This window comes from Oncorhynchus mykiss, chromosome 18 (assembly GCF_057628025.1).
Source record: "Oncorhynchus mykiss isolate SJ-2025 chromosome 18, ASM5762802v1, whole genome shotgun sequence".
Lineage (NCBI taxonomy): Eukaryota > Metazoa > Chordata > Actinopteri > Salmoniformes > Salmonidae > Oncorhynchus > Oncorhynchus mykiss.
In genome coordinates, this window is record NC_143039.1 from 28,138,378 (window position 1) to 28,159,929 (window position 21,552).

The following is a 21,552-nucleotide window of genomic DNA, read 5'->3' on the forward strand; positions in this document are numbered from 1 at the left end:
AAAAAACCTTAGAAGAGTCAGGATGAAGTCACAACAAGTGTTTTACTGTAAATGAAAAGACACACAAAGAAAAATAATTACACATCAAAAGGCCCCACACAAGCAACATCGAGGCAGAGCAATGTTAGAATCTATCGACACAATGTGGAGAACGTCACGCAGATACACACAACGAGAGACGTATCTCGAAATCCAGCTCTATCCACAGGCATGCGTCCATTTAAAATACATCACTGGTTTCTATTTTCCTCCTTCTAGAAGCCTCAGCCATTTTAAAAGGACTGCGGCTAAGAATGCTACAAGATGTCAAATGTAACAAGGCATTCGTCTCCTAAAATAAGTTACATTTAGTTATGACATTTAGTTATTTTCAAAAGACTCAATTGCAGTGGACTTTATCATAACAAATATCCTAAAAGCTGCTTGAGAGGCTCTTTCTGATTGCAGTTCAGCAAGAAACATGTTCTCCAGTAAACCTTACCCTCATGCCCTCGAACCGTGACAAGGCCCTCAGGGGTCTTAAGGCCCGCAGGGTTCGTAGAGATTTAATGGCACTCAGCTCAGAGTAGCCTAACGCATTGGCTACCAAGCTCACCAGAGACACCTGAGAGAGAGAGAGAGAGAGAAAGAAAAACAGAGAGACAGAAACAGAGACAGGGAGAGAGAGAGAAAAACAGAGACAGAGACAGAGAGAGAGAAAAACAGAGAGCAAGAGATAGAGAGAGAAAAATAAGCAATGTCAGGAGAGGCATTTGCAGGAGAACTATGTGTGGTGCATGGGTAAAAAATGTTATGGAATTTCCATTCATTCCAACTGGTAAATGGATAATCACAAAATGAATAAAATCACTCTACACTGCTATCCAAAGCTTAGATTTGAATTCATCTGCTGACAAAGCGTGTTCAAGGTCATCGTGTGTGTACGGAGTTTGCATACAACTCCAGCAAATACCTACATCAACAATGAGGAAGTCCAGCCAACACCAGGCGTTGGTGAAGTACTTCTTGAATCCGTAGGCCACCCACTTCAGCAGCATCTCCAGGATGAAGATATAAGTGAAGACTTTGTCTGCGTACTCCAGCACTACCTTAATGGTCTTCCTCTGCTCTATGTAAATGTCTTCAAACGCCTACACGGAGACACAAACAAGAAATCAAGCATCAGATAGTTGACTAAGGTCATGCTTGTCAAGTGTTTTGAGTCACATAGGTTGGTGTTTTTTTGGTAAATTGTAGAGCTTTGAGTTTTTTCTGAACACAAGACATGACCAGGAAATTCTCTGGGCCCTAGTTATGCATATGGATCAGAGTTTTCCCTGTCCGGACTCAACCCTACTGATGACTACACTCCGACCAATCAACGTTTCAGTTTTCAGTTCAAAACAGAAGTGTCAGGCTAACCAAGAAGCCATAAAGCTCATCTTCACTCTACATCATAGTAAGCAGACTGTAATTATTTGACACTCCCATTGTGATGTAAAGACAACTCGAGCCCACGTTTAATTGACTTTCCTTAAAGGAGCGGTACAACATTACACAGGCCAGGTGAGCAGCAGCCACTCACCAGAGCGCCACTGCTGAGCAGGATCATGAAAATGATTAAGGTCTCGAACCAGTTGTGTTCCACGATGAGGAAGCACGTCTTCCTCAAAGTCCACCACATCTTCCACTTGCCCTCCTCAACGTTGACCTGGCAACACTGGAACCTGAGCACACAGTCTGGGAGAGACAGAGAGAGGGAGAGACAAAGGGACAGAGAAAGAGAGAGGGAGAGACAAAGGGACAGAGAAAGAGAGAGGGAGAGAGAAGATAAAATAATGCATTGTCCTTGCCTGAAAGAAACTTCTCCTCCCATTTTTCAAACAGTCCCTCCTATCTATCAGAGCTCGGAATTCCCTCTAGACTACTTCTGATGTGTGAAAGGAAAAGTCTCTCTCAAACCTTCCTCTCACTAGTCCCTTTCTCCCTCCCCCCCTTCCCTCCTTCTTCCCCCACTCTTCCTCGTCCTCTCCCCCAGCCCCTCCCTCCCTCACCATCAGTGAAGCAGTTCTCTGGGTTCTCTGACTCCTCGTCCTCCAGCTCCACTGACTCAGCTCCATCTCCCGGGGGACCGATATCCACCGAGCTGCCCTCCGACGAGATAAGGTTCTGGGGCTCTATAGGGAGCTTCTGCGGGGGGGGGGGGGGGGGGGGAGAGACAACCTTCTGAGCTACTAGAGTTCTTAAGATTCTTGTAATGGTTCATTCTCCATTGTCATGGACTGTAACAGTACAGTAGTCTCACCAGATACTTTGGTCTGGACGGGAGACATGACTTTGGCTTAAATTTAAAGTCAGAGTTATACTCGTTTCATCATTGTAATCATCATTACATGCAGGGTCGATCAAAAGTACCTACAGGCTTGAGATCAGTTTGATCAGGTGAGATCCAATCACACTGTAGTATACAGCACCCGGTAGCAACAATACATGCTACAGGGAGAGGTTGGTGTTACAATGCACTGTGGGTATGTTTGAAATCGGCTCAGACAGTCGAAGGGGGCATGCAGTATTCCAGTGCATTTCCAATCCTGAAATCGGAAAACAAGCAGGAGAACGTGGGCTGACGGATTTTCATGTCCACTGAAAAATGACCCAGGATTTAGCATTTGAGTGGCGGATAGCCCCATCGATCAAAAGACGATAGCGAATCAATTCCCCCTTCTTCCCTCCCTCCCCCGAAACACTGAACATTTTCCTCATTGACATGAAAACATCCTTAAGAAAAGCACAAGCTTCGGTCTCTGTTTAAATGGGTATTACCACATTAGCTAACCAGCAAAACCCAGTACTGTGCACTGTTTACAAGACAGCATGCGGTCTGGAGCTATCAGATAATAACAATAGAATGAATACTAATATAACATTAGACGCAGTGTGACCATGCTAACATACAGGGGAGACACAGCTAAATGGGGTACTCTAACAGGATTATCCACTCGAGACTAAGAGGAAATGTCCCTCCAAGAGGAAATAATGTTGGAGGGATCTCTGGGGATGACTAGTACTACTGTCCTTATTCTTTGCTATTGGCAGGATAATCATTGGATTATAATGCACACTTTGACATTAGAGCCTGCATTCCATGCAAGTTATCCATAGTACAGTACTAGAGATATTTTTATATATAAATATATAATCTACATGCTGATTGGGCACCTAAGTGGCGCAGTGGTCCAAGGCACTGCATCTTAGTGCTACAGACCCTGGTTCGATTCCCGGCTGTATCACAACTGTTTGTGTAACAGTATAAGTTTAAACCGGGCGCGAACCAGGGACCTTCTGCACACATCAACAACTGACTCCTACGAAGCGTCGTTACCCATCGCTCCACAAAAGCCGCGGCCCTTGCAGAGCAAGGGGAACTACTACTTCAAGGTCTCAGAGCAAGTGACGTCACTGATTGAAACGCTATTTAGCGCCCACGCTAACTAAGCTAGCCGTTTCACATCCGTTACATTTGGGAGTTCCAAAGGGCGGTGCACAATTGGCCCAGCGTCGTTAGGGTTTGCCTGGGGTAGGCCGTCATTGTAAAGAAGAATTTGTTCTCAACTGACTTGCCTAGTTAAATAAAACATAAAAAGATGCAATACAGTGTTCTGTGTACTGTATGGTGAGAAGGCCTCGCTTAGCTCTGTAGGTGGAATGCCTGTCCTGTTTTCAGGAGTTTGGGGCGTCTGGCTGGCAGACAGAGAAGTAACATGCCATCAGTACTCGACAGTGCAGCAGGTCTGATTGCCGTGGGACCCAGCTAATATGTAGTGGGAATGATGGAAGCATGCTGCCCTCCACGCCCCTCCCGCCCCGAGATGCGCAATGTTCCAGAAGGATCAGTGGCGCTCTCTCTCTATACCTCTCTCACTCTCACACATTATATTCCCCTTTCTCACATGTTTTCTAATTCTTCCTTCTTCTCTGTCTCTATATATATACACCTCTCTCACACATGTTCTATCTCTCTATGTTCCTTTATCTCTCCCTCTGTCTCACACATTTTCTCATCCTGCTTGTTCCGTCCTTTCCATCTCCCTCCCTCTCTCTATTCTTTCACACATCTTCTCCTTCTCTCTCTTTTCCAATCTCTCTCCCTGCCATCTCTCTCTCTCTCTCTCTCTCTGTTCAGGGCAAAGGCTATATATAAATTGAGGGTGCCCTCCTGCCATGCTTCTGGAAGGCAATATGTAATTTGCGTCTTGATTTCACTTCGGTGTTTGCTATAATTGCTGCATCAGTTCAGTATGGTATGGCTGACTGTGCAACCGCAAATCTACCAGGGGTTCAAAGAGACTAATATTCAGACTCCAAAATATTCACTAGATCTATACAGGAAGAACATGTAACCCTCGTGAATTTACCCTAAAGTACTTTGGGCAAAATTAATTCCTTTCATCTTTGTCTCTTCCACTCCTCCTTTTCTCTCTTCATTCATTCTCTGTTATTTTTTCTCAATCTTGGGGGGTGGTCAATGCCAATCACCTCCAAAATCAATCAATACAAACCAAGCAAGGAAATCAGAGGCAAAAACAAGTCACATGACTTCACCTATCAATTTGAAAAGTGGATGCAGCTCATTCATAATGGTGTTGAAACTACAACAAAAAAGCCTGATGATCAAACTAGAAATAAAGAAATGAGATGAAGGGGGATAGAAGAAAAGAAAGGCCAGGGACAACAGAAGCAGTTGGGGAGGGCAGTCAGGCAGAGAACAAAAAAATTGGCAATCCATTGAAAAAGATGCAAGATAAGTATTGGTTGGTTCTGTAAAATGGCATAGGCAGTCTTCATGGTTAGTGCTATGTAGAATAAAATGGTCTTACAAGTCTCCTCTCTCTCACTGACAACCTTGTGAGCGTCTGTAACACAGCTGCAATAACAAACGGTGGGTTAAGCAAGGTAGAGTGATACAACCGTGAAAGCCAGCTCATAATGTACAGTACAACCTCGGTGTCTGTTTTCATCAATCAGCTGCAAGGCACATAAGGAAACAGGTTATCCACAGAGAAACACTTTAGAAGACAAGGCTCTGGGATGATATAGAATAGGATTAAACAGTTTGTGAGGACGACAATTGACCTTGTACTGTTCATAGCACAAAGTCACACTCACACACACACGGTTTATGATCCCGTTCCCAAATAAATAGACTAATTCATAAGGGAGAAGGGGGATCAGTAGCTGGCATCTAATCCATATTTGTTGCATGGAGAGTCATGGCCAGAAACAGACCAGGCTAGCTTTCTCTAATAACTGAAGGAGTTGGCTGGGGGCAGGTTGGCGACACTCCCTGTCCTTAGCTCTGGTCTGGAGATGTGGGGGCGGGGCTACAGAGCCCAGAAGGCTTACCCTCCTAGCCTAACGTGATATTATGTCTTCGAAGCAGACACACATCGTATTTACAACATCTGCTCCAGAATGTCGTGTGTGTGTGTGTGTGTGTGTGTGTGTGTGTGTGTGTGTGTGTGTGTGTGTATGTGTGTGTGTGTGTGTGTGTGTGTGTGTGTGTGTGTGTGTGTGTGTGTGTGTGTGTGTGTGTGTGTGTGTGTGTGTGTGTGGGCCAGTGAGTGGGATATTTTAAGTCCTTTATCTGTCTTCCGGCCTTAATTTACAGTCTATTGTAAAAATGTGGATATTTTAAAATCTCTCTGGTGTGATTTCTAATGAAAGGGATTAAATGTGTGAGAAATGAGCCGCCACACACATCCGTATGCCTCCACAAACATCCGTGAGCCTCCACACACATCCGTGAACACCCACACAAATCCGTGAACACACACAGATCCGTGAACACCCACACACATCCGTGAACACCCACATGAGTCAGCAAAACAACTAGCTGGTAACTGCCTCTGGAAAGTCTGGACTTCTCAGATTCTATCCATTGATGTGTAGTGGTAAAAAAGAATCGGTGAACAAAGTAGCGCTGCCTATATTTTCAATGCATTTTTCTACTTTAGGTCGGTAAACGCCTGGCAAGATGAAAAGGTGTGTGAACGCCGATTATGTGCGTTTCCCTTCCACTTCACCACTGATTCTGTTTACAGATCTACGTCAAACACAGCAGACCTTGGTCAAACCCATATGACAAAAAAAACGCTGTATTTAGCTTGCCTGACAAAATGGAACCAATGGCACAGTCCCAAAAGTGTAAACCAATGGAATAGTCCAAAAGGTGTAAACAAATAAGCCTTGTTCAACCATCCTGATCTCCTGAGCTCACATTCGGTTTCACTACACATGACACGTAACGGGAGCACACACGGTTAGTTCTGGTTCACAAGACTAGTAAACCAATGGAACAATCCCAATAGTGTTAACTAAAGGAATCGTCCCAAAAGTGTAAACCAATGGAATTGTCCCAAAAGTGCAAACCAATGGAATAGTCCCAAAAGCGCTCACTCTGCTTAAGCTCAAGCTAAATCAGGGCACCTCCAGTAACACAGACACCTATCAAAACTAACACAGACACCACTCAGAACTAACACAGACACCACTCAAAACTAACACAGACACCACTCAAAGATACCACAATTAAAATATGTGATGTGACTGTGCTCGTTGCTACTTAACGGAGCAGCAAAGGGGTCTCTGGTCAAACCTCTTACCTCTTTGCTGCCCATCGACATTTCCTCGGAGGCCGAGTCGCTGCTGAAGTCCTCTGTGATAGCGGTCTCAAAGTCTGACTCGCACACCGCGATGGGCACGCTCACCGTCAGGCTGGGGTTGTGGATGAACGACATGTAGTTGCACTCCTCCTTTGGGTAATTCTCCGTACTGTCTCCTAACCCCACCCCCAACCCCCCTCCGGGCCGCCCGTTCCCCTCCTTCAGATAGACCCCACTCGGATCTTTACTGATCTCGACCAACGTGTGATTTGAGATGCAGTTGCCCCCCTTGCCATTGATGGAGCTGTGGAGCTCGTCCAGGGTCTTACCCCCCTCCAGTGACTCCCCCTTGACCCGTTTGTTGGCTCCGCCCCCGAGGAACAGGCTCTGGATAACCTGGCGGATGGCCACCTTGACCCAGGCCACGCCCCTCTGGATGCGGCCCACAGCGATCTGCAGGTTGTTCATCTCGCTGTCGTCGTCCGTGGCCGCCAGGTTGTCGGCGCTGAAGGAGCTGAGCAGCAGGGCCAGGAACAGATTCAGAACCTGTAGAGACAGAGGGAGGAAAGGAGTCCATTCTGATCTGGGTTCAGTTGTTAATATGGAGATTCAGTTCAAATTGAAAATTGCATATCACTTAAATATGGGTAGGCTTAAAACATATTTGCTGCACCAGTGTCAAACACAAATTGACCAAGAAAGATTTATCACAAGTAGAGTGATATCATCCATAGGTATGGGGATTTTGGGATATACAATGACTAACAGCAAAAACACCTACCACCAGGTTCCCTATAACCATGACCATCATAAAAACGATGAGGCACATGCTCTGGCCAGCCACCTCCATACAGTCCCACATGGTCTCGATCCACTCCCCACACAGCACCCGGAACACGATGAGGAACGAGTGGAAGAAGTCATGCATGTGCCAGCGGGGCAGCTGGCAGTTGTCTGCGATCTTACACACACACTCCTTGTAGCTCTTGCCGAACAGCTGCATGCCCACCACGGCGAAGATGAACACGATGATGGCTAGGACCAGTGTCAAATTACCCAGAGCTCCCACCGAGTTACCGATGATCTTGATCAGCATGTTCAGGGTGGGCCAAGACTTGGCCAGTTTGAACACCCTCAACTGTTGACAAGAAGAATCACATGAGGAGTTTTGTTGTTCCTGGTTGTGACCACGGTATTATTATCTAGCTAGCATCAATCAACAAAGGATGAAGATGAATATTAGCACTGTATCAAGGAGTACGTAAAAGAAAGGGCATCTGTCATTCAGCTAAGGCGGGGGGGGGGGGGGGGGGGGGGGGGTAGTTATGTTTCCTGTAGAAATGTGGCAACTAGAGGGTACACAATCTGCTCTGACAGGATCAACTCGGGAGAAACTGGTGTCAGAAGTGGGATCTCACCAATCGGAAAGACCGGAGCACAGACAGGCCCTCTACATTGGCCAGGCCGAGCTCCATCAGACTCAGACTGACAATGATGCCGTCAAATATGTTCCATCCCTGTTGAAAGTAGTAGTAGGGGTCCAGAGCGATTAGCTTGAAACACATCTCAGCCGTGAAGATGCCTGTAAACACCTACACAGAGACAGAGACAGTAGTTAGATTTGAGCACGGTTAGAAATACTTCCATAGACTGAGTGTTAGTGGTTGTGTGGGTAGTGTGTGGGTTAAGCTTGGCTAGCCACACATATTTGGACCTATGGATAGTGGATAGATGTACATCTTTGTATACAGTTTCAATAGTATATGGCCAACTTGATGGCTGAATCTTCTTAAAATAGACTTAGACAATGAAACCGTGAAAAATAACAGATTGATGATTTGGAAGATGCCATGTGTGACTTTGAGGAGAAGCTATATCAGGCGCAAGAGATTTTCCGTACAAATTCCTTAGAAATGAAAAAAGCAGCAGCGGACATTGCTGAACTCTTATCCACCAGACCTGTACATCCATGAATGGATCTCTATCATTTGTAACTGTTTCTGATGTATGTGTTGTGAAGTATTGTTCAATAGATGTACTCTGTAAGGCATTTATTTATCTGTGTTTCTATTTCACAATTCATTTGACATAGATTGCTGAGTGAAGGGTTTGGGTGTAAAAAATATCTAAATATATATTGATGTATTGTATGAAGAAAAAAATATACAATTAGAAATGGCTGTTAGGGGAGAAAACCATCCTAGTGACAGTCTCTCTTTAACAGCTTGATATTTCGAAAAAGCCTTGCAAGTTTACGTCAATAATATCGAACACTTACCAAGTTCCCGACAGAGAGGACGTGATTGAACTCCGTGGTCATGGGATAATGTTCCATGGCCATGAACAGGGTGTTGAGGACGATGCAGACGGTGATGGCCAGGTCCACGAAGGGGTCCATCACCACCGTGTTGACGATCCCCTTGAAACTCAACCACATAGGACAGCAGTCCCAGATCAGATAGGTGTTGGCAAACTTATACCAGCATGGTGGACACTTCTGCCTGGACTCTTCAAGCTCTGGAAAGGGTTAAAACAGACACATTTTGGAGTCATTCCCCCCCCTTAAAAAAAAAAGATTTAGTCATTTAGCAGACGCTCTTCTCCAGAGTGACTTACAGGAGCAATTAAGGTTAAATTACTTGCTCAGGGGCACAGACAGATTCTTCACCCAGTCGACTCATGGATTTGAACAAACAACCTTTTGGTTAGTGGTTAAAGGCTACCTGCCGCCTGTTGGTATGTATACATGTCCACATTTTGGCTTTAAGGCATTATGACTTGTTATAAGCACGTATAAGAAGTATCAAATATCATATAGTTAACTTTCAGGAAAGTGCTATCATGTTTTTATCATGCTAAGGAGGACACTTCATTGATGGCAAACACATTATAATGGTTGTTGTAGGCTTCAAGATGTTCGGTTCATCGGTCTGGTATAATAACATATTATTTAATAACTTGGTGTGACACCAACCCTCCATGGTGTTGGTGAGAATACTGGCCACACTCATAGCTCTGGCTCTGGCTCTGTCTGGTTCATCTAGGTAGGCCATGGAAGCCTGGCGAGACCTCCTCTTCTTCAGCCTCATCTCAGAGTCAGTGGTCGTCCCCTGGAGACAAAGAAACATCTGAAAGAGTTATTCAGTGTACGGACTAGGTGGCCTGTAAGGGACTCCTGACCCTAACCATGACTAAACCAACAATGTTGGGTTCACTTCAAATAGTATTTATTTTCTGTCAAATACTTTAGCTGGGCAATGGAACCAACTGAATAATCCCAAAAGTGCAAACCCGGTCATCTGGCTCAATCAAAAGAAAATGAATAATATTTGGAGCCTGGACTGATAAAAATTATAGCTCACCTCAGGCAGGAGCAGTCCTACAGGCGAGGTGGGCACCGAGGTCCCTCCCACTAGCGAGACGACGCCGTTACAGTCCACGGTGCAGTGCATCTTGCCGTTGGCGGGCAGCAGGACGCGCTGAGGGGCCAGGCTAGTCTGACTGACCGTGCTGGAGCGGCACTCGACACGGCAAGGCACGAACAAGGAGCCGCGGCGGCTGTCGGTGTCCTCGAACGTGCTTTGCTCGTCGTCGGCGAAGTCGTTATCGGAGACAACATCGCGGGCGCGGCCTCGGAAGCTAAACAGGCTAGCTTGGCTGTTCCTCCTCGGGGAGAAGAGGGAGCCGCGGATACTGAGGAGAGACTGGTGGAAGAGGAGAGGGAGGAAAAAAAGAAAGGGGAGAGGAGAGAAAGGTATCAGTACTGAAAAAGAGGAGGAGGTTGGAGGTTATGGAGACGATGAAACAGAAGAAGGGAGATCAACATGATTGGAGTGACTCAGTGGACACTCCGCCCGGTGGAGTGATGAGGAAGATGATGGTAATGAGGACAATGGTGACTAAGACAATGACCCTTTCCCCTCACTGTGTACTCGCCTGGTTGGGTGAGGAGCATCTCTTCTCGTAGGACAGCCGGTTGGCATCTATCGAAAACCGGAAGCTTAACCTCTTGATACTGTCCTCCGACTCGGACTTGTGGAACTTCTTGTGCTCGCCCCTCTCTTTTCTCTTCTTCTGACGGTTCATTCTCTCCTTGGCACTCTTGGAGCTGAGTTTGGAGGTCCCTGAGGAGGCTTCTGAGGAGGGCCCCCCTCTCCCGCTGTACTCTCCGTGGCTCTCTGTGGCTGCTGCCGCGGCAACCTGACAGCCAATCACACACAAGCACAGTTGTCACGGCAACCACCACCCGTCTTTGGTGGACAGAGCACAGAGCAGAGCAGCAGGCAACACAAAAATACCCAAATCATCTTCAAAGAACTTCTAAAAATGGAGGCCTGTGTTTTGTCCCACAAACGGACTGTTTTCCTAACGAAACTGTCAAAGATTAAAAGGTTATCTGTTCCGGAAGCAAGTGAACAACCCAATTGCTCTTTAATTACAAGCCCTGCAAAACCTGAATAACTGTGGATTAATTTACTACAACAAAAAGACAAAGTCATTCATTTTTCAAAAGCAACCATGCTTATACTCAGTATATAACATCTTCGTGATACCCATGTTTTTGTTATTATTGTATTGCTGGACACTTGCTGGTCAAGCTGTTATTGTAAATAATAAATTATGTGTAGCAGATGGAACCTCCCTCCCTCCACGGAAGCTAATACTGTACTACCAATACCGCACAGAGTAATTATTCCTTCTCTATCTACCTCTTGTTTCCATAGTAATGGAGCACCCTTGTCTGTAGAAGCTTGACACCAAGCAAGCACCAAAACATACTTATGTAAGAGAGGATTATGGACTTAAGAGAGAAGGGCAATAGAGGGCAGGGTAGGGAAAGACAGAGAAAGACAGGGAGGACTTTGGCTGTATGCACCCACTACTGTGTCATTGCTCTGGATAAGATGGTCTGCGTAATGACTCAAATGCAAATTATTTTTAAAAAGTCAAACTCTCTCATGCAAATGCACAAGCAGAAAATCAGCCAATACCAATGCTTCCTCCTGCTGTCTCTTGAGCTGCTCCAGCATGGCCTGGAACTCCTCCTCCTTCTGGGCTGCCTCCTCTATGGTGGCCTGGTTCTGCTCGTCGTAGGCCATGGCCACCACAGCCAGGATCAGGTTGACCAGGTAGAAGGAACCCAGGAAGATCACCAACACAAAGAAGATCATGTAGGGCTTCCCTGCCGCTCGCAGGGTCTAAGAGGGAGGGAGAGAGAGAGGGACGGCGGGGGGAGAGAGAGGGGGAGGAAGAGAGAAGGAGACAGAGAGCGAGAGAGTGGGACGGTGGAGGGAGAGAGAGGGGGAGGAAGAGAGAAGGAGACAGAGAGAGAGTGGGATGGTGGAGGGAGAGAGGGGGAGGAAGAGAGAAGGAGACAGAGAGAGAGTGGGATGGTGGAGGGAGAGAGGGGGAGGAAGAGAGAAGGAGACAGAGAGAGAGTAAGAGAGAGAGAGAGAGACAGAGACAGAGACAGAGCGAGGGAGGGAGGGAGGGAGGGAGGGAGGGAGGGAGGGAGGGAGGGAGGGAGGGAGGGAGGGAGGGAGGGAGGGAGGGAGGGAGGGAGGGAGGGAGGGAGGGAGGAAGGAAGGAAAAGAGGGAGGGAGGGAGGAAAAGAGGGAGAGAGAGATAGGGAGGTAGGTAGTTAGGGAGGGGAAAGAGGGAGAGATAGAGGGAGGGGGAAGAGGGATAGAGGGAGGGGAGGGAGAGAGAGAGGGATAGAAGGAAGGGAGGGAGAGAGAGAGGGATAGAGGGAGGGGATTTCAATGAAAAAGCACTAAAAGGGGGTCAAGCATATCAGATCAGCAAACAGTGAGCGGACATTTTGTTTCTAACCAATAGCTTTGGCCCACCTGTTGGTAGAGGTTTTCCCAGAAGTCCTGGGTCATGAGTCTGAACAGGGACAGGAAGGCCCAGCCAAACGAGTCGAAGCTTGTGTAGTCGTAGTCTGGGTTCCTGCCCGCCTTAATGCATGTGAATCCCTCTGGGCACAACCTGAGGTGAAGAACCCCATACAGAACACACAGGTCAGCAACCATGTGGTGGTCACTAAACCACTGCCACAAGCCACTTGTACAGTACAGAGCGATACAGTGGATATTTACAGCGTCCACTGAGCAGCATTGGTTTTCATTCGATCGACTTAACTGTACACTGAATATGATTTGATTCACTAAGATCTGCCTGACTACATTAACTCTATCCACTGTAAGTGGCACTCGTTTTTATTAGACCGACTTGACTGCATCAAATTAGTCAATTCTGCTGAAATAGTATAGTCCTCTCCACTCTCTTGTATTAGCACCAAGTGCTCTATTCTAGTTAGCATGTCGTCAATGCCTAAGTGTTAAGGAAACAAGTGAGTATGCTTACACGCACACTAATAACTCGATATTAAACTGATTATGGCAGAAGGCCGAGTATGGCATTAGTCATGTAAACACCTTCATCTGATTATCTTAATCGGCGTAAGGTCAAAGTTGATTAAAACACCTGGTTTTCTGAGCAATCTTTCTAATTATTAGGACGTGTAAACAGCTTTATCGGCCTTTCCAGCTGTGTGTTTGATCTGTGCATGTGCCAGGACCGGAAGCATGCGTGAGGGAAGTGAGTTCGGAAAAACTGAAAGGATGCATCTTAGAAATATTTTTCACAAACAAACTTCATTTGTCCAAACTCAATCAAATAACCTTTGCAAAAAAATAACATGTTCAGTGTTGTAAAACGTTTATCTTGTCTGCTGATTTTCAGATGTGTCCATTTAAACATGATTATTAGGTAAACCGTTCTTCTTGCAAAGCACGTAAAGGTTTTAATCAAACTATTGCATTCATCTGACAGTGCACAATAATCATATTTATTGTGCGCATGTAATCGTGCTCAGTAATTCCGTATGCGTGTTGAGGCTGGGTTGGTGAATGTAATTGGCTATGTAAATAAAGGATGTTGTCAAGTCTCACCCGGCTCCACTGCCATTCCCACAGAGGAGGGCGTCCCTGCGGTTGAGGAGGTAATAGTAATTACCTACAAGGAGGAACAGAGAGAGGAACAATCAGTCAATATGTTGAGGAGCGCTCGAGGAAAGGAGGGAGGCAGGCAGGGAGGAAAGAGAGGAGGGAGGCAGGCAGGGAGGAAAGAGAGGAGGGAGGCAGGCAGGGAGGAAAGAGAGGAGGGAGGCGGGCAGGGAAAAAAGAGAGGTGGGAGGCAGGCAGGGAGGAAAGAGTGGAGGGAGGCAAGCAGGGAGGAAAGAGAGGAGGGAGGCGGGCAGGGAGGAAAGAGAGGAGGGAGGCAGGCAGGGAGGAAAGAGAGGAGGGAGGCAGGCAGGGAGGAAAGAGAGGAGGGAGGCAGGCAGGGAGGAAAGAGAGGAGGGAGGCAGGCAGGCAGGGAGGAAAGAGAGGAGGGAGGCGGGCAGTGAGGAAAGAGGGGAGGGAGGCGGGCAGGGAGGAAAGAGGAGGGAGGCAGGCAGGGAGGAAAGAGAGGAGGGAGGCAGGCAGGGAGGAAAGAGAGGAGGGAGGCAGGAAGGGAGGAAAGAGAGGAGGGAGGCAGGCAGGGAGGAAAGAGAGGAGGGAGGTGGGCAGGGAGGAAAGAGAGGAGGGAGGCGGGCAGGCAGGGAGGAAAGAGAGGAGGGAGGCAGGCAGGGAGGAAAGAGAGGAGGGAGGCAGGCAGGGAGGAAAGAGAGGAGGGAGGCAGGCAGGGAGGAAAGAGAGGAGGGAGGCTGGCAGGGAGGAAAGAGAGGAGGGAGGCTGGCAGGGAGGAAAGATAGGAGGGAGGTTTGAAACTGAATTAAAAGATTAGAGATTTAGCAAATAATCTTAATGGGTTTTCAAACTTGTACAAAATTAAGATTTATGAATTAAGCAAACAATACGCTGTGGCCCAGTGGTTGAGTGCTTTAAGTGAAATAAACAAAAGCACTTTATTAAAATAATTGTTATTGTCATTATATACTGTATTGTATATATTGTATATATTGTATAAAGGGGGGTGCAACTCAATATTAGGAAGGTGTCCTTTAATATACTGTGTACTGAACCAAAATATAGATGACTGACTTGACTGCATCAAATTAACCAACTAAATTCTGCTGAAATAGTATAGTCCTCTCCACTCTCTTGTATTAGCGCCAAGTGCTCTATTCTAGTTAGCATGTGTAACTCAGTTGTGTAACTCAGTAAAATCATTGGAATTGTCACATGTTTCATTTATATTTTTGTTCAGTATATACAGTATATGTATATATATACATATATACACAATTGAAGTCGGAAGTTTACATACATTTAGGTTGGAGTCATTAAAAGTCGTTTTTCAACCACTACACAAATTTCTTGTTAACAAACTATAGTTGTGGCATGCCGGTTAGGACACCTACTATGTGCATGACACAGTAATTTTTTACAATTGTTTACAGATTATTTAATTTATAATTCACTGTATCACAATAACAGTGGGTCAGAAGTTTACATACACTAAGTTGACTGTGCCTTTAAACAGCTTGGAAAATTCCAGAAAATGCTGTTAATGCTTTAGAAGCTTCTGATAAACGAATTGACATAATTTGAGTCAATTGGAGGTGTACCTGTAGATGTATTTCAAGGCCTACCTTCAAACTCAGAACACCTACTCATTCAAGGGGTTTTCTTTATTTTTACTATTTTCTATATTGTAGAATAATAGTGAGACGTCAAAACTGTGAATTATGTATATGTGTGTGTATATATATATATATATATATATATACAGTGGGGCAAAAAAGTATTTAGTCAGCCACCAACTGTGCAAGTTCTCCCACTAAAAAGATGAGAGAGGCCTGTAATTTTCATCATAGGTACACTTCAACTATGACAGACAAAATGAGAAAAAAAAATCCAGAAAATCACATTGTAGGATATTTAATTAATTTATTTGCAAATTATGGTGGAAAATAAGTATTTGGTCAATAACAAAAGTTTATCTCAATACTTTGTTATATACCCTTTGTTGGCAATGACAGAGGTCAAAGTTTTCTGTAAGTCTTCACAATGTTTTCACACACTGTTGCTGGTATTTTGGCCCATTCCTCCATGCAGATCTCCTCTAGAGCAGTGATGTTTTGGGGCTATTGTTGGGCAACACGGACTTTCAACTCCCTCCAAAGATTTTTTATGGGGTTGAGATCTGGAGACTGGCTAGGCCACTCCAGGACCTTGAAATGCTTCTTACGAAGCTACTCCTTCGTTGCCCGGGCGGTGTGTTTGGGATCATTGTCATGCTGAAAGACACAGCCACGTTTCATCTTCAATGCTCTTGCTGATGGAAGGAGGTTTTCACTCAAAATCTCATGATACATGATGATCTCATTCATTCTTTCCTTTACATACCTGTTTGTCCAATGCCAATATCTTGCCATTCATTTTTGTACAATTCAGGGGGGTATTCCCTTACACGGATCAGTCATCCTGGTCCCTTTGCAGAAAAACAGCCCCAAAGCATGATGTTTCCACCCCCATGCTTCACAGTAGGTATGGTGTTCTTTGGATGCAACTCAGCATTCTTTGTCCTCCAAACACAACGAGTTGAGTTTTTACCAAAAAGTTATATTTTGGTTTCATCTGACCATATGACATTATCCCAATCTTCTTCTGGATCATCCAAATGCTCTCTAGCAAACTTCAGACGGGCCTGGACATGTACTGGCTTAAGCAGGGGGATGCGTCTGGCACTGCAGGATTTGTCCCTGGCGGCGTAGTGTGTTACTGATGGTAGGCTTTGTTACTTTGGTCCCAGCTCTCTGCAGGTCATTCACTAGAGATCTTAAAATCTTGAGATCTTGCGTGGAGCCCCAGATCGAGGGAGATTATCAGTGGTCTTGTATGTCTTCCATTTCTTAATAATTGCTCACACAGTTTATTTCTTCAAACCAAGCTGCTTACCTATTGCAGATTCAGTCTTCCCAGCCTGGAGCAGGTCTACAATTTTGTTTCTGGTGTCCTTTGACAGCTCTTTGGTCTTGGCCATAGTGGAGTTTGGAGTGTGACTGTTTGAGGTTGTGGACAGGTGTTTTTTATACTGATAACAAGTTCAAACAGGTGCCATTAATACAGGTAACGAGTGGAGGACAGAGGGGCCTCTTAAAGAAGAAGTTACAGGTCTGTGAGAGCCAGAAATCTTGCTTGTTTGTAGGTGACCAAATACTTATTTTCCACCATAATTTGCAAATAAATTCATAAAAAATCCTACAATGTGATTTTCTGGATTTTTTTTCTCATTTTGTCTGTCATAGTTGAAGTGTACCTATGATGAAAATTACAGGCCTCTCTCATCTTTTTAAGTGGGAGAACTTGCACAATTGGTGGCTGACTAAATACATATTTGCCCCAATGTATATACAGTATATATATAGTGCAGAGGTAATAACTCTAACAATATCTCATCATGACCATACCTGGAACACTATGGACCAAGGAGGACCACAATAAACACCATAGCCACTACTGTGGGTGAATGATAGATTGTTGTCATTAAATAAATAATTCACAAAAACAAAGGATGCAAGGAGTAAACATTGCATTATACAAGGATATAAACCAATGCACCCCCTGAGACTGGAGGTCAAGGAGACATATACTGTCTGTTTGACAGTGTACAACAGCTCAGGGGAAGAGGACAGAGTCGTCCAAGAGAGAGTTTGACCCCGTGACCTACTGGCCTTGAATACTAAAAGCTGCAGGCTGCAGAGAGATGGAGAGGTTTACTGGAACTCTCACGCAGCTAACTGCTACACCTCCCTCCCAGACCTCTGTGACTCACATCCTCCATTACTCTCTCCATCTTTCCATCTCTCACTCAAATGGATTTATTTGCATGATATTGCATCAGTCAACACTGACTGTCATTTTCCCCTGTTTTCTCTATCTTCTCTCTCCCGCTCTCGCTCTCTCTATCTTTGTAAATCCATTTCCTCTTTATCCTTAGACCATTTTCACTCTTCTTCATTTATCTTCTCCTCCCTTTCCGCCTTGTCCCCTCTCTCCCCATGACATCAGTGTCATATGTTTGCTGGTCTGGTCTGTGTGTCCGCCTGCCTGCCTGCCTGCCGTGCCCCACCGGCGGCCAGTGAGGAGCCCTCTCTCTCTCTCTCTCTCTCTCTCTCTCTCTATGTGCCTGTTTTCTCACACACAGACAGGGTGTAGGGGGGGATGGGGAGAAGGGGGTTATTGTGGGCGATTATCCGCCACGTTTGCCACAATTTCCCACCGGGCACTACTTGCACTTGCCCCGGCCTTCCGGCCAATCGCTGTCACTCTTTATCACGCTGCTTCACAGAAATTGGGCAGGGCATGGGCTGTCTGGTTTTATTACACAGAATATGAAGACTGTCTGAGTAGTGTGACTCAGATACTGTCTGAGGTATAGAACACAACCCTCATTACCCCGGCGCCCCTGCAGACAAACAAGCACTTAACTTACTCTCATTGTTGATGTACTCAGTCCAGTTTACGGAGCTAGTGATGTTGAAATCGGTTCCGTTGAAATCGGTTCCATTTAAGTCTGGAGTTCCCAGAGTTCTGTTCAGGCGGTCGTCGGGGGTCGTGTCATTGGCGAGGTTGCGGATACACTTCTGCCTCAGGTTGCCCATGAAGAGCTGCAGGCCAATCAGGGCGAAGACGCTGAGACAGAAAACGGTGAGGATCATGACGTCGGAGAGCTTCTTGACCGACTGGATCAGAGCGCCCACGATGGTCTTTAGTCCTGTAAGGGAGGGACGACACACAGTCCTGGTTACCAGCTCCAACTGATTAATAGAACAGATACATAATATGGTATAGAAATGTAGTATAGAAATGCTAAGGTATGTAGAAATGCTTCAGCCCCCAATGATAGCTAGCAAGCAGCATAGGAGATCCATATGTCAAGTTTCTGTATGACATTCATACAGGCCCTGGTTGAGGATCGTGGATCTCTCCAGAGATGGTGTTGTTGGTGTTAAGATCACCCAGTTCTTAACACACTTAGATAAACCCCTGGCAAACTGTCTACACAGAAAGTCTAATTTTGGTTGATAATCAAATTCTCTTTTTGAATAGACTCAGATCACTACAGATATCGTATCATATCATTACGTAGTGATCTGTACAGCAATGTAATAATGACATACTAGACAAATTGCGATCATTCAGTTTGATAGGGACTAAGTGTTTTGGGGTTTTAGTGATGCTAAGCAGATGCTACAGTTTTTCTACAGACTGTTTTGCTAGCACAGGCCGGAATATGTTCCAGGATTTTTCCGATGGCATTGAGGAGTACACCACATCAGTCATTGGCTTCATCAATAAGTGCATTGATGATGTCGTCCCCATAATGACTGTACTGTACATACCCCAACCAGAAGCCATGTATTACAGGCTACATCCGCACTGAGCTAAAGGGTAGAACTGCCGCTTTCAAGGAGCGGGACTCTATCCTGGAAGCTTAAAATAAATCCAGCTATGCCCTCCGACGAACCATCAAACAGGTAAAGCGTCAATATAGGACTAAGATCGAATCGTACTACACTGGCTCCGATGCACGTCGGATGTGTCAGGGCTTGCAAACTATTACAGACTACAAAGGGAAGTACAGCCGAGAGGTAAATTACTTCTATACTCACTTGAGGCAAGTAACACTGAAACATGCATGAGAGCATCAGCTATTCTGGACGACTCTGTGATCATGCTCTCCGCAGCTGATGTGAGTAAGACCTTCAAACAGGTCAACATTCACAAGGCCGCAGGGCCAGACGGATTACCAGAATGTGTACTCTGAGCATGCGCTGACCAACTGGCAAGTGTCTTCACTGACATTTTCAATCTCTCCCTGTCCGAGTCTGTAATACCAACATGTTTCAAGCAGACCACCATAGTCACTGTGCCCAAGAACACTAAGGTAACCTGACAAAATGACTACCCACCCATAGCACTTCAGTTTGTAGCCATGAAGTGCTTTGAAAGGCTGGTCATGGCTCACATTAATGCCATTATCCCAGAAACCCTAGACCCACTCCAATTTACATACCACCCCAACAGATTCACAGATGATGCAGTCTCTATTGAATTCCGCACTGCCCTTTCCCACCTGGACAAAAGGAACACCTATGTGAGAATGCTATTCATTGACTACAGCTCAGCGTTCAACACCATAGAGCCCTCAAAGCTCATCACTAAGCTAAGGACCCTGGGACTAAACACCTCCCTCTGCAACTGGATCCTGGACTTCCTGACAGCCGCCCCCAGGTGGTAAGGGTAGGTAACAACACATCCGCCACGCTGATCCTCAACACAGGGGCCCCTCAGGGGTGCGTTCTCAGTACCCTCCTGTACTACCTGTTCACTCATGACTGCACGGCCAGGCACGACTACAATACCATCATTAAGTTTGCAGATGACACAACAGTGGTAAGCCTGATCACCGACAATGACTATAGGGTCTCTGACCTCTATAGGGAGGAGGTCAGAGACCTGGCTGTGTGGTGCCAGTACAACAACCTCTCCCTCAACGTGATCAAGACAAAGGAGATGATTGTGGACTACAGGAAAAGGAGGCCCGAGCACATCCCCATTCTCATCGATGGGCTGTATTGGAGCAGGTTGAAATATTCAAGTTCCTTGGTGTCCACATCACCAACAAACTAACATGGTCCAAGCACACCAAGACAGTCATGAAGAAGACACAACAAAACCTATTCCCACTCAGGAAACTGAAAAGATTTGGAATGGGTCCTCAGATCCTAAAAACGTTCTACAGCTGCACCATTGAGAGCATCCTGATGGGTTGCATCACTGCATGGTATGGAAACTGCTCGGCCTCCGACCGCAAGGCACTACAGAGGGTAGTGCGTACGGCCCAGTACATCACTGGGGCTAAGCTTCCTGCCATCCAGGACCTCTATGCCAGGCGGTGTCAGAGGAAGGCCCCAAAAATTGTCAAAGACTCCAGCCACCCTAGTCATAGACTGTTCTCTCTGCTACCACACGGCAAGCGGTACCAGAGTGCCAAGTCTAGGTCCAAGAGGCTTCTAAACAGCTTCTACCCCCAAGCCATAAGACTGCTGAACATCTAATCAAATGGCTACCCAGACTATTTGCATTGCCCCCCCCCCCCCCCCTTTATGCTGCTGCTACTCTCTGTTATTATTATCTCTGTTATTATCACTTTAATAACTCTACCTACATGTACATATTACCTCAATTACCTCGACTAACCGCTGCCCCCGCACATTGACTCTGTACCGGCACCCTCTGTGCATAGACTCGCTATTGTTATTTTACTGCTGCTTATAATTATTTCTTACTTTTACTTCTTATTTTATTTGTATTTTTTTTTAAACTGCATTGTTGGTTAAGGGCTTGTAAGTAAGCATTTCACTGTAAGGTCTACATGTGTTGTATTCGGTGCATGTGACAAATACATTTTGATTTGAAAGAGAGCTGATGTAGGTTGAGGTTAGAGACCCCCACTAACCATGGATCCAATGATGTGATTGGTTCATCCATGAAACAGGGCGATGACAACTTTGTGAGAGTGTGTGTCATGGCATTGCCTAGCATCAATCTAGTACATCCCTATTCAACAACCACCATACGCAGTGAACAGGACATACATGCAACATAGAACAAGGACAGAGGGGGAACCCTAGACACAAATGCTCACCACACAAATTGGCTTTTGCAATGTCTCATGCATAAAAAGACAAACAAATCATAAATATTCTACCGAATTTCCCCAAAGGGCAAGATAGCAAAGAAAGAGAATTACAGGAAGAAAGTGAAAGTAACGTCATGTGTCTAAAAGTGTGGAATCTTTTCCATCTCGATGGAGTGGGCCCGGATTCCTGCTTTTACTGGCCTGTGGAAAGGCAGCGTGACAGAGGCAACAACGCTAGGCTAAGCTAAACGTG

The 21,552-nt window shown here is 45.7% G+C and overlaps 1 protein-coding gene across 1 annotated transcript in view; it reads right to left on the reverse strand.

Moving 5' to 3' along the window:
* Positions 1-21,552, reverse strand: part of LOC110497093 (sodium channel protein type 2 subunit alpha) — a 30,017-nt gene that overhangs the window by 4,263 nt on the left and 4,202 nt on the right. The window contains 15 exon segments of the mRNA XM_036952242.2: positions 482-604; positions 957-1,130; positions 1,565-1,719; positions 2,034-2,169; positions 6,642-7,187; positions 7,423-7,779; positions 8,060-8,233; positions 8,920-9,158; positions 9,616-9,751; positions 10,004-10,345; positions 10,578-10,841; positions 11,633-11,839; positions 12,491-12,632; positions 13,598-13,661; positions 18,087-18,368. Coding sequence (XP_036808137.2) covers positions 482-604; positions 957-1,130; positions 1,565-1,719; positions 2,034-2,169; positions 6,642-7,187; positions 7,423-7,779; positions 8,060-8,233; positions 8,920-9,158; positions 9,616-9,751; positions 10,004-10,345; positions 10,578-10,841; positions 11,633-11,839; positions 12,491-12,632; positions 13,598-13,661; positions 18,087-18,368 — 3,341 coding nt within the window.